The sequence below is a fragment of the Apaloderma vittatum genome, unplaced genomic scaffold, assembly GCF_000703405.1.
Source record: "Apaloderma vittatum isolate BGI_N311 unplaced genomic scaffold, ASM70340v1 scaffold24007, whole genome shotgun sequence".
NCBI lineage: Eukaryota > Metazoa > Chordata > Aves > Trogoniformes > Trogonidae > Apaloderma > Apaloderma vittatum.
Window position 1 is genome coordinate 4,337 of NW_009726123.1, and position 13,685 is coordinate 18,021.

The window sequence follows — 13,685 nt, forward strand, 5'->3', positions numbered from 1 at the left end:
TCTGAATTAAGGAACAAAACTGTTAGAAATCAAAGCAATGAGCATCCAAATGCCTGTTTATAGCAGGAGTAGAGAGCGTATGATTTATTAGTGGGATATCTGTGAAGCAAAAACCAGAATTTGGTGTTAAAGTTAAATTTTAGCCTTATGACTTCTGTAGCTTTTAATGTGTGTACCTTGTTTTTCTCATCATTTGTTCTGCTTTGTCTTGAACAGGATTACAGGCTCTCGATTTGTGGCAAATTATGCTACGCAATAGGAGGTGCTCCCAATCAAGTGGCAGGCAGCGCTGCTGCTTTCTTCTTTCAGATCTACCTGCTCGATATAGCCCATGTAAGTAGCACAAGAAACTTTTACAGATTGTAGACTTACCTAAACTCTGATGTTGTCAACAATGTCCCTGGAATGATAAAAGGTGATTTAGCTAATAAAGCTTTTAAATTGTCTTTTTAGCATTGCCTCTAGCTGTTCAACATACTGGAAACTACATAAAGTTGTCCAGAAATATTTTTTTTTCCTTTTTTTTACTAGTTTCCTTTGTGTCTTGGAGTGGCTATTGTTTGCTTTTAGTTTGGTATCATTAATAGAGTTTTAGGCACTGTGGAGTTCATACACTTGCAGACACAAGAAGTCAAGTCTCTTGACACAGAGAACTGCTTTGTTCTCTGTGTCAAGAGTCAGAAAGTGTAAGGTATGAGACACCTGAAACATTGATAGCACCATGTTGAGACTGTGAAGTTTTGTTCATTTGATTTAGTTAAAAATCACTGCAGTTGCATCCAGTAGTCAACGTAATTTCAGGTAAAATTTTATTTGGTTTGTCTATGATAATTTCTTTGCAAAGAAAACTGAATTATCCTTCCTGAAGGTTCTTTGCTTCCACTCTGTGGCTTTCTGGTGCAGAAGCAGACCTGATAAAACAAAGCAATAGGAGTCATCCCGTTCATCTGACTTTCAGCTGCTCCAGCTAGATTTCAGGACAGCAGAGAAACAAAGAAAATAATCCATAAGCATTTTTTATTGTTTTGGATTGTCTTGTATGACTGTGTGATAAGTAGGTGGGACAGATAAAGTATTACAGGATAGAAAAAAGGATTTTAGAAAGATGGGGCCAAATTGCAGGGACTCTGAGGACAGATGTTGCTGAAACTCCATGAGTGACTTTCAGCACTGGTGACTGTTTTCATTTGCTGGAAAGAACAGGAGGCTTTGGATCAGGTATTGTTATTCCTCTGCTGTTTAAGATGTGGAAAGGTGGGATACCGGGACTTGGGCAGTGAAGGTGTCCAAAAGATTGAGTTTATGGTTTTCGTATAGAAGTCTGGTATCAGAAGCTGAGGTGTGACTTAGCTGATAAAATTGGAGACACGGTACGAGTGGCATGTAAAACCGAGATCAAAGTCACAAGATCTAGAAACGGGGCCAGTTGTAAAGTGGATGATTTGGAGTCTGAGGAGTTGGAGGTGGAACGGGTAGCTTGGACATGCAGCAGGAGGTGGATGCAGCTCTGACTGCTGCTATTTCACACTTAGATCAGGGATGGTAATACAAGCCATTGGAGATGATGAAGAATGAACTGAACGAGAAAGACACTAATACAGTTTTACCAGCGTCCTTATAAATGTGGCATTTTCTCCACTCTGCTTATCACAGAAATTGAAAACACTTGAAGCAAGGAACTGTTTATTTCTTTATGTGTTTGTGTACGATGTCCAGAAAGCTGGGGTCCCCTCTTGCATCTTTGGACACTACCTAAATAAATGACATAATAATTATTTTGTTTATGATCTCCTACTGAAACCCAGTAATTTTGCTTGTAATGATACACTTAGTACTTCATTAAGGGGCTTAATTATTTGTTCCTTGATGGTTTAGTTTGTTCTCTGAAGTAATCCTTCAGAAACAGAATTCATTTCAAGGCCTAATAAACAGCTCTGAAATCCTGTGGGTTTTCCCCACACATTTTCGGAGGAAAGCATGTTATTTTAGAGTCACTACCTGGATTTAATTCCTGCCCACTTAGGGGACAGAACAGTTTTAGCTCTTTGAGAGATTGTGCAACCCACTAGGTGTAATCTTTCATATATAATCTTGATCCTTTCTTGGAAAATTACATTTGTATTCACTTCCTGTAGCTTACAGTTTTTCCATTTGAGTTCCATGTTCCACCTAATTTACCTGTATAAACTACAGACACACAAATGTAACTCCAAACCACGCAGGATCCTTGAGTCAAATTAACAGATAACACCAAAACCTCTGATAATAGGATCCTGGTCTTTATTCCTTTGGAGATGAGTGAATTTAGCATATTTTGTCTTGTGTTTTATTAACACTGAGAAGTTTCTGGCATTGATGCTGACAAACACTGTCCAGATATAGGGGATAAGAAAATACATCCAAGGGATGTATAAACCCATACCAACCATAAAGACGAGGTGACTACACAGACTCCACTCCTAACATAAGAGATTTTAATTTTCCTCGACTTTCTTCTGCCTCTGTTTATCTAATAGCCACTTCCTTTCTGCCTATTAAATTATCTGAGCAAAATACCAACACAGAACCCACCTAGTATGAAGTTTTCTGTACCTGTGTCCCTCACAACTGCAATATTTCAACCTCTGCATCTTTCTGACTGCTGTTTTCTTCTCGTTTTTGCTGACCTGTCTCTTCGGAAGCAGAAGTGACTTCTGAGCAGTTTCAGCGCAACCACCTTGGCAAGTCTGCCTCACGGTTGGTGGGCTGCTTGCCACCCTGGCTGTGGGAGGGTGCAAGGCAGCAAACATGAGTGAGGTGAACATGAGCAAACTCCTGTGGGACACAGCCTCATCTTACAATGCAGCAGGAGGATGCTTGGAAAACCACTGCCACTGCCTGCTGGGCATTACTGTTCCCAGTCCTTCCCTCTTCATAAGCTTTCTAGAGCAGAGTATGTGTCCTGGAGCAGGTGGTATAAGGAAGATTGGCTACCCCTGCAATTTCACCTAATTTGGGCTAAAATTGTATGAAGAGTGACTAAGGGAACTGGATTTGTTTAGTCTAGAGAAGAGGAGACTGAGAGGAGACCTTATGGCCCTCTCCAACTACCTAAAAGGAGGTTGTAGCGAGGCTGGTGTTGGTCTCTTCTCTCTAATTAGTAATGATAGGACGAGGGGGAATGGCCTCAAGTTGTGCCAGGGGAGGTTTAGATTACATATTAGGAAGAAATTCTTCACTGAGAGGGTAGTTAGGCACTGGAACAGGCTGCCCAGGGAGGTCTTGGAGTCGCCATCCCTGGAGGTGTTTAAAGAACAAACAGATGTGGCGCTTGAGGATGTGGTGTAGTGGTTAGGGAAATGCTGGGAAAAAGGTTGGACTTGATGACCCTGGAGGTGCTTTCCAACCATAATGATTCTGTGTGATTCTGTGTGATTACAAAAATGAAGTGCATAGCATCTGTCTTTTACAAAGTTCATCCAGGATGTGCAGAGATTATTGCTTCCTTCTTTCACCTCTGAGGGAATACCTCCAGCAAATTCCATGGGCAGGGGATCTGCTGACCAGCTGGAAGCCTTGTGATGCTTCCTGAGAGGCAACAAGCTCTGCAGAAAAGCAGTGGATACTACCTCCAGCTTGGTGGTATATCTGCTACATGTTAGGCTTCCAGCTGATAGCATGGAGAAGCATACAGATGAATGGTTTATGTCTGCTGTCTCTGTTTAAGCTGCATAGGCTGTTTCAGCAGTCTCCCTCCATAACTGATTTGAGCAAGGTTGATGTTTATATAAATTTCAGTGATTTATTTTTTTCAGGCCTGTAGTTTCAGTGGCACTTGGAAGAGAACCACCGCTTCTAACCATTGTGTGATATGAATTCCTAAGCTCTCTACAGATATATGTGAAAAATAACTGTGTTGCCTGTAACTGTATTTCTATATAGGCACTGAAGTATGGTCCTCGTGGGTTAACTTCAAAGTTTTTTCTACTTGGCCATTTAATTCTTTTGTAACCTGTGAACATTTTTCAAGTGAGATCTGTTGGACAGCTTTTGAACAGATGTGCCTTATGCAGTTCAGTTGTCACAGTTCAGTTCTGAGTAAAGTCTGCTGTGCTACAAACCCTTCCACAGCCAAATGCCACCAGCTGGCAGCTTTGTTGCTAATATCAGGAGATGAAAAAACACGAACACATGTAAACAGCTCCCTTTACTTTTTTCTTTTTTTAATTGAGTCAAGATAAAGATATGGGGAAATGGGACTGTGTGGGGAACAAAGTGAGGGGATAATTACAGAGGAGACTCTGTTAGGTTTTGTGATTAAAACAAGGACTTTGGTCTATTATTTGACTATCTGACCTATTTTCCTAGTTTGAAACACACTCATAATCTTTCTTTCCTTGCACTTTGCCCCTCTAATCCCTTCTTGCATGGTGCCTGTGTCAATGTCTTATTTGTTTGCTGTGGGTAACCAATGGTAATTTCTATGACAGCAGCAGACATGTTTCGTAAATGAACTATCATTATTCTTTAAAACACTGACTTTTTTTCTGGAAAGTTGCTTTATGCTGTTTCATTGTATTGTGAAACAATGGCTCTTGTTTACAGTATTCTGCCTGTACTTTCAGATTACTCCGTTTCATGCCTCTCTGGTGCTGTTCATCGGTAAAGCCTCAGGTGCAGTTACTGATCCTGTTGCTGGCTTTTTTATTAGCAAAAGTAGTTGGACAAAAATTGGCCGGCTCATGCCTTGGTAAGCATAAATGTACATGTAGTTACATACACAGTGTTCATATATATATGTGTTGTGATCATACTATCACCTCATGGAATTAGACTTGTTTTGCTCTGCCTGTTTCCCAGACAACAGTGATTGAATTCATTCTACATATACGAAATCAAAAAGAAAAATTGTCATGACGTCTATTTCTCTAACTTGTTCATCAATGAAAACAAGAACAGATATTCTACCCCTGGAGATACAAACAAATAAAACCAAGACACGGCGTTGTTAAGAAAACTGGAAACTCAGATGTAAAATTTTCTTGACTCTGTGACTGACTTTTGTTTGAATCCCTTTATTTTGGCTTCACTCCTCCACGAAATTGGAACTTGTTTCTACTGGTGTCCTAGTGTGCCTTCACATCAGCCTTCCAGGAGCTCTGTTAAGTTTAATTCTCCAGGCTTTTCAATTCAGTAAAGGGTGTGTGCATACATATGGAATGGATGTGACACTGTGGTGTTGAAGGGCTCAGCAACCCACACTGCCCTGCCACCCTGTTACATTCCTCCTCAAAGCAGTCATTCTGGTCTTGCTTCTCCTATATCTCCATAATCAAAATACTTAATTAAAAAGTCACCATGACTTTTATAATGAATGAGATGTGAGATTTTGATCAGCATTTCTAACGGGACAGTGTGATGCTTCGCTGTGACATTCTTTTTCCTTGTATGCACTTGAGCTAGCACATCTGTCCGTGTGCTGTAAGGAAGGGTTAGAAACAGGAACGTTACTTATGTATGAAGGAGATTGGCAGGTGTCAAAAATTTGAAAGGTTTGGAAAGAAAAAGATTGGAAAGGATTGCTTTGTGTTAGAGGAACCCAAGTTCATCTTATTTGTTTGGGTTTTTTTATGTTTTGGAAGTCAAGGGGAGACTGAGTAGTTTGTGAAATAGGGAGCCTTTCATCACTGCTCTGTCTCATACGTTATAAGGATGTATTGTAAGATATTTCTAATTATGAATTTGGTTTTTAATATAACCCCAAACTTGATTCACAATAAAAATCCAAGAGCAGTTGTGACATCCTAAGCAAAGAAGTTGAATTTTCAAAGACATAATCCCAGTTTTTTAGCTGGTGGTTCTCCTACTGTCGTTTGGTTTTGGGGCTACAGGAACTTGTCCGTGGACAGCTTGTATTTGGAAAAGAATAGAAAGCAAGTACCTGTTGGAAGAAGGCTGAGATCAGCTGCTCTTGGTCCCAGCAGGAACAGGGCCCTCAGGTCGCAGTTAAGCTTTTTTTCAAGAGCCCCATGGGAAAAGAGGATCTTGCTGCTGTTTCTATTTTCAGGATTTGGTTTGTGGACAGACAAATGGAGTGCTTTTTAATGAACACTGAATTAACCAAGTAACCAAGCTATTAAAAAAAAAAATTGCTTTTTTATACAAATGTGACTAGATGCGTTCCGACGCCCTTATTTTTTCAGTATTCTGAAAATATTGCGAATATATGTGTTTAGTGTTAGTGTTAAATCGAAGTTAGAATAATTCCCATCCTAGCACAAGCATGAACTTATCAGCCCTTTACACTGTAAACCAACTCCTGTCCAACTTGCACTTCTTACAGGAAGCATGCTTATCTAACCTGGCCTTTCATATGTGTTCATCAAACAGCTGTTTTCTTTCCAGAAGCATTTTGTCTGCTTTTTTGGTATTGGTAATTATTTTTGTGGAAATTTTGTTCCTTCACTTTGGAAGTCAGACTATATTTATACAAAACAAAAAATGGGTCTTCCTTTAGCTTCAGAATACTTTAGTATTTTGAAGTTATTCTGACTTCTTAAGTATTTAGAGTGAAGCAATGGAATTGGCTCAGTCAGAAAAGCTTGCCAGCAAAGCAAGAACATTAGTAAAGAAGGTGAACGTTTAACTATGTCTCAGTGATGTACTCAATAAAAGAAATCATCAGTCTCTGTTCCTCTCCTTTATGTAATGCCTTTAAAAGACATAAGCAGACGTCCACTTGAAATACACAAACCTGGTCAAGTGTTTTGTCAAAGGAGATCATAGTGGACAATCAGGTATTCAGCAACTTCAGCAAGGCTCTGAAATCTCACCAACGTTAATGAGGAAAGGAGAACGTGGAAAGAGGATGGAAGGGGGTAAGAATACTGAGAGGGTTTTTGCTGAAAAATTGCATGAAAAAAATGACTATGAAAATAGTCAATAGTTGATCTAGACACCAGTCTGAAAGAGCTTACGTTTTTGGAGTGGGAAGTAGATTCCCTGAGATGTGTTGGGATTTTTACCCTTATTTGTGTTTTCCATTGCTGACCAGCCGTGGGTGAACTGTGGCCTGGGGAGTGGAGGGACAGAGAATACCAGAACCTGGCACTTTCCTTGCAAATGGTCAGCTCCCGGTGATGCTGTCCATCCCAAAGAGCAGTGTGGGAAAGCCATTGTTTTACTAAACTATTTAGGCACATTACTCTTTTGTATTCCTGTTTTTCAGTTCACGATTGCAAAATAATCAGCTGACCCCCAATGTCAGTAGTGCTGTTGTGAAGGGATTAATCTGTTTTCTCTTTGACATGTTTGGATATTTTTTGTTGGGATCTTGGTCATCTAATTACATTGTTTAATGTCTGATTTACAAGAATACAGGAGAGCCCTGGTGCTGCTGCAGCTCCGAGTTTTAGGAAATAATAACATCTGACCACTTCTTCCATATCGTGGAGTTTGACAAGTGTCATTTGCCTGAAATAATTTTTAGACTAATGTAATTAATTACTGGTTAATAGCGATGTCTGGAATTTAAGTGTCTGTGGTTCTTTTTTTTGAAACCACCTTCCTCACCAGAAGATGGTCCGTTGTGTTTGAAGTGATTAGGAGTTTTGCTGTTGAGTTAAATGGAACAAATTATCACATAGCCAGGTAGATACAGACTGCAGGAACTTTTTCAGTGGGCTGTCCGTTATCTTTTGTGCTGTTTTCAGCATTTTGAACTGTATTAACATATTTGCACTTGCTTGAAGAGCAGTGAGGAGGCTAGGTTGAGGAGAAAACTGATGGCGTTAAAACTGGAAGGTAGAATCCTTGGTAAAAAGTGGATCGGATAAAAACTGCTGAAGTATAAGGAGATATGACAATAGAGCTTAGCTTTCAGTAGTACTTTCTAATAAATGTGTAGTCTGAGCTGTGTACTGAGGAATGGCAGTGTAGGTATGCAGTTACAGTACACGTACAAGGAAATTGTGTCTGTTCTGAGTGAGATATTAACTTGAGAATAGCTCATTTCCTTCATATCTGCTGTGGGTTTTTTCCATTTTATGGAAGTACTTGTATATGGTTTATATTAATAAGTGTTTAATGCACGCTAACATTTAATAATTAAAAACATGGCATTATTGTAGTTAGTAAAATAAATAGCATGATATTGATTATTAGCAGGAAAATTTAATGTGCTTTGCTATCATTATGCCGAGATTATTGATGTGTTACTCTCCTTTGCAGGATGCTGGCCTGTACACCCTTCACAGTAGTGTCCTATTTTTTTATGTGGTACCTACCTCCTTTTGTATCGGGAAGAGTTGCCTGGTACCTGACTTTCTACTGCCTTTTCCAAGCACTGACCACAGTAAGTAGAATACAGGTCATGATATTCTCAGCAATAACTTGCTTGTTTTCTGTGTTAATGCATTCAGTGGCTCTAGTTCCGGGTGTTTTGCCTCAAGCTAGGAGGCGATGAATAGTCAGGGAACCAGAGCTGGAACAGTGCTGATAATAGTCATTATGGTATTTATGTCTGGATAGACAAGTTTGAGCATGTGAATTTTTTAATACAGCCCAGGATGTGCAAGCCATCAGTTTAGTGGATCCCGAAGAACTTCTCTGACATGTTCCAAACTGTACATGTAGGGGTTGCATCACCCTGATTTCCCTTCTAGTCAATGCCAAGGTGAAACAAAGTATCTTCCGTGTAAAGCAGTATCACACAGCACACAAGAACTGGAAGACAACTGCATCTCAGTTTGGCAGGGTGTAGCCTGGCTGGTTGAATGTTACTGGATCATGTTTTGAAAAAGTGGTTCCCAAACATTTAAAGTGTTTGTATTCCTTGTTTGCCTTTGGCTTTTCTCCTGCTTACAGATCTGTTGGACCTGGGAATTCTATATTGCCGTTTCCCTAGGTCCTTCGTTTCCTCTATAGAAATACAGTCCAGAAGATGTTCATAGTGGCTTAAAATAATTCTCCCAGCATTGCAATCAATATTATCAGTGCGTTGTTTCCACCAAGATTTTACAGCAAGGTATCAATTGCATGCCAGATACACTGCTGTAAAAACAATCAAAAACCCCACTTCTCATTTTCCCTTTTGTCAGTGCATGGATGTGGGTGTTTCTACCTATTCTTAACTCAAATTAAGGAGTGTGTGGCAAAATGGTGCTGAAAACAAAGAAATTTTCACAAAGTTTTCTCCTAGAATTACACAGTGAGACAGATATTTTAAATATTTTGGGATTTATGCAGTCTTCTGAAAGGCTGAAGGTGCTGAGTCTCTTTAGCTTGGAGGAGGCTGAGGGATGATCTCACAAATGTTTATAAATACATCAGAGGGGAGTGTCAGGAGGATGGAGCCAGACTCTTCAGTGATGTCCAATGACAGGACAAGGGGCAATGGGTACAAGCTGGAACACAGGAGGTTCCACAAAAATATTTTTTCCCTATGAGGGTGCCAGAGCCCTGGCACAGGTTGCCAGGGAGGTTGTGGAGTCTTCTTCTTTGGAGACATTCAAAACCTGCCTGGATGTGTTCCTGTGTGACCTACTGTAGGTGATCCTGCTCTGGCAGGGGGGCTGGACTGGATGATCTTTTGAGGTCCCTTCGAACCCCTGACATTCTGTGATTCTATGGATAAAGTAGGAAAATGTATTGTCTTCTTATGGCTTTGCTTCCCGTTAGTTAGCTCAAGCTAGAAACATGATAATATGCTTGTGCAAAGAAAACTGGGTGCTTTATAGCATAACTATGAAAGACACTTTCCCGAGGCAGCTGAAGGAGCACAGCATCAAGGTAAATCCTATTGGTAATTTGTTATTTGGATATACAAAAGATACTTTTCTCCTTTTATATGTTTTACTAATAAGAAAGGGAAAAACAGCTAAAAATACAGTATTCTAAATAAGTGAATTCCAAGGTCACATTAAACCATTTTCCTGGATAGCAAAGGAGTATCGCATTTATCCTGACATTGATTAAGTTATGTTCTTTCTTTGCGTAGTTATTCCAAGTACCATACTCTGCCCTCACCATGTTTCTCAGCACAGACCAGAAGGAGAGAGATTCTGCAACAGCATACCGTGAGTGTGATCTGGGCTTTCTCATGAGGATTAGGGCTGAGTTTTATTTAAAATAATTCTTTATCTATAGGAAGTTCCTAATGGTTTGTGTCCCTAAACTGGTCTTTAATATGAGATTTTTAATATCTGATGAAAAATATTTTGTCTTGCAAATGCTTCCATTTCTCTAACTAAATAGGATGCATTAATGTTTTATAGTCTTAAATTGTCTGATTAGCTATAAATTCTTTTTGGTTTACTGCTGGTCATACAAAACAATAAAAATTACTCTTCCCCAAGCCAGGGTAGGGAGTAAGGATTTCATTTAAAGGTGATTTGTAGGCAAAAAGATAAAGTGCTGACATTCTTTAAGACTGAATTCAAGAAAGACTGAAAGTAATTTTGAGTATTTTCTTAATTTTTTTTTTTAGTTCAGATTTTCCTAGGTTTTTGTGTTGTGTGTTGTAAATTCAAATCCCAAGCCTATTTTCTCTAAAAAAAATTTCCAGAATAACTTGTAAATTTTTCTTGCATCTATTTTCTCTTCCTGGCAAGAGCCCTTTTCTCTTCCATTAGTTTTTCTATCCCTCAACATACTTACTTGAGTGTATTGAAAACTAGACCAGAGAAGCACAATGAAATGGCCAGAAATGCTAAAAGAATTATGTCAGAAATTCTAGATACAGTGTCCCCTGAGCAACCCAACCCCTTTCCTGCCACATGGAACAGTTGTAATTTGCATTATCATCAACTATCTCAAGAGAAACTCTGGGCTAGCAGTCATAGGACGGGACTAAACAGCGGGAGATTCCAGTTGTGTTATATCCTTTGGCACTGACTGCATTCTGAGTCATCTGGCCTAAATTCTAACTAAATCCATGTACCTAGTGTTTTCTATTGTCTGGTTTTGTGTCTTCAGAGCCTGGGATCCGAATAAATATGTTTTCTGTCTGTTAGTCCCATGCAGGACGTGTGACATCTGTGCTTATAGATGGCCGAGCGGTGTTACACATTTATAGTGCCGTTTGATTGTGCAGAAGGGGTTTGGCTTTTGAGTGTACAGATGTTCACCTGAGGCAAGTCAGGGTGGTGGGGTGAACCACAGTTTTGCCTTTTCAAATGTTGATATTTTTGTGTATTTTGAAATCATGTTTTTTCTGGAGCCAAGTTTTCTTGTAATGGTTATGATTGTGTGAGATCTTTTAAATTTTTTTTTTTAAACAAATGTTTTACTTAAACACTTTTACTTCTCTGGGTTTCATACAGAATTCTTCTTGTTGGATGCAGGCAGTTGTTCAGGCATATTTTCAACTCTTTAAAGAAAAACAGCTGTATAATGTGAAGTGTGCTTTTAGAAAAGGTTCAGATCAGAAGATCCATTATCCTCTACTGGAGACAAGCATAACTGTTTATAATAAATTTTGTTCTGCTCCTTACTATGAATGTATGGTAGAAATACTGGATTCCAGAGTTACTTTAACGTAAATCTTACTTACGTTCTGGGCAAAATGTAACCTAATTCAAGGTATGATCTGCTTTATGAAAGATCAGGTTTCTTGGCTGATAGGAAAAGTGATACATTATAAATTCAGAGCACATAAGGTATTTTTAATACACCTGTTTCTCAGCTCTTGCTACTTAGAAAATAAGGTTTCATAATAGTTGTATTTCTGCCTCTAATGATGCTTCTAAGTTCTTTTTTATGCAAGTGCTTGGTAAAATGCAGATGTAAAGGCCTAGATAAAGTTACAAATGTGAAGGTGTTGTTTAGAATAAAAGGTGTGGCTCAGGTGCATTGCCTTTGCACTGAGTAGTCAACGTTTGAAAGCTCTGCAAGGCCCAGCTGAGACTAGTTTGTGTCCAAACTCTTCAGATCAAGCTGAGGTTAGTATTTTCACCATTTGCCAACATTTTTGTGTATGGACTGAAAATTGTTAGTAAGATTGGATGTGAAGTGGGGGAAGGAGTTTTTTAGGGTTTTGTTGGGTTTGTTTTTGTTTTTTTACTTACTCCTGGTTTAAATTAATGTTACGTGAAGCCTCACATTTTCCATTCAGAAGCATTGTCTGGGAACGTACTAGCAATGGCTAACGCAATCCAGGTCTCCTAGGGAGCCTCTTTCCTTTTCCTTACTGGATCTTCCATAGCTACTCTAGCCCTCGTTACTGCACTGACTGAACACCTCACAGTCTGTGGGCATTGTTGTTCTGTTAGGTAGAAAAGTGGTTTTATTCCTCTAGAGGGATACACAGATGGCATGTGTCAAAGGTCACCTAGGAAGGCTGTTACTGAGCAGAGAACTTAAATAAACCTGAACCTGAGAGCTTTTGAAGTGCCTGTTACTTCCCAGGGAATGTATGATAACCACAAGGACACAACCCACTTGGAAGCAGCCCTTCAAAATTCCCCAAGGTGCTTCTGAGAAGGGAACATTGGATCTCTGGAGCCACTGAGAGAGAATAAGTAGAAAAAAGCCTGATGTATCTTGACAAGATCATTCCCTGATAAACTGGGAGTTTTGGTCCCTGTTCCTAATCTGTTCATGTATTCAGCCTTATGTATCTTTATGCAAAATGTGTCCCTGGATCTAGGGCAGGAATTCAGTTTATCTCCCTGCCATGGGGATGCTGGTTATGGCCATATTGTGGGGAAACAGGAGTGGTCAGCTTTAAATCCCTCAGGGTGAGAAGGGCCTAGAACTCCAATTACTCACCACTTGCCTGCAGTGGAGCTGTAACAACTAGCCGCCTTGTTGACTGATTTTGAGTATGTGAAGCATGATCCGGGTGCCCATGTTAAGATCTTTGATGGTGTTTTCCAGGGCTCAGCATCAGGACCAGTTCTGCTTAATATCTTTATCAATGATCTGGTATCTTTATCAGTGATCTGGATGAGGGGGTCAAGTGCACCCTCAGTAGGTTTGCAGATGACACTTGAGTTGGGCAGGAGTGTTGATCTGCTTGAAGGTAAAAAGGTTCTGCAGAGGGATCTGCACAGGCTGGATCGACAGACTGAGACCAGTTACATGAGGTTCAACAAGACTAAGTACCAGCTCCTGCACTTGGGTCACAACAACCTCCTGCAACGCTACAGGCTTGGAGAAGAGTGTCTGGAAAGCTGCCCAGCAGAAAAGGACCTGGGGGTGTTTGTCAACAGCCGGCTGAAGCTGAGCCAGCAGTGTGCCCAGGTGGCCAAGAAGGCCAATGGCATCCTGGCTTGTATCAGAAATAGTGTGGCCAGCAGGACCAGGGCAGTGATTGTCCCCTGTACATAGCACTGGTGAAGCCACACTTCAAATCCTGTGTTCAGTTTTGGGCCTCTCGCTACAAGAAAGACACTGAGGTGCTGGAGAGCGTCCAAAGAAGGGCAACGAAGCTGGTGAAGGGCCTCGAGCACAAGTCTTATGAGGAGTGGCTGAGAGAACTGAGGTTGTTCAGCCTGGAGAAAAGGAGGCTGAGGGGAGACCTTACTGCTCTTTACAACTACCTGAAAGGAGGTTGTAGCAAGGTGGGGGTTGGACTCTTCTCCCAAGTAACAAGCAATAGGACAAGAGGAAATGGCCTCAAGTTGCACAAGGGTAGGTTCAGATTGGATATTAGGAAAAATTTCTTCACTGAAGGAGTTGTCAAGCACTGGAACAGGCTGGCCCGG

General features: G+C 40.2%; 1 protein-coding gene across 1 annotated transcript in view; it reads left to right on the forward strand.

Annotated features, from left to right (window-relative positions):
- Positions 1-216: 216 nt before the first annotated feature.
- Positions 217-13,685, forward strand: part of MFSD2B (major facilitator superfamily domain containing 2B) — a gene marked incomplete at its 5' end in the record, with an annotated part of 32,600 nt that continues 19,131 nt past the window's right edge. The window contains 4 exon segments of the mRNA XM_009873172.1: positions 217-333; positions 4,605-4,729; positions 8,209-8,332; positions 9,977-10,055. Of these exon segments, the coding sequence (XP_009871474.1) occupies positions 217-333; positions 4,605-4,729; positions 8,209-8,332; positions 9,977-10,055 (445 nt within the window).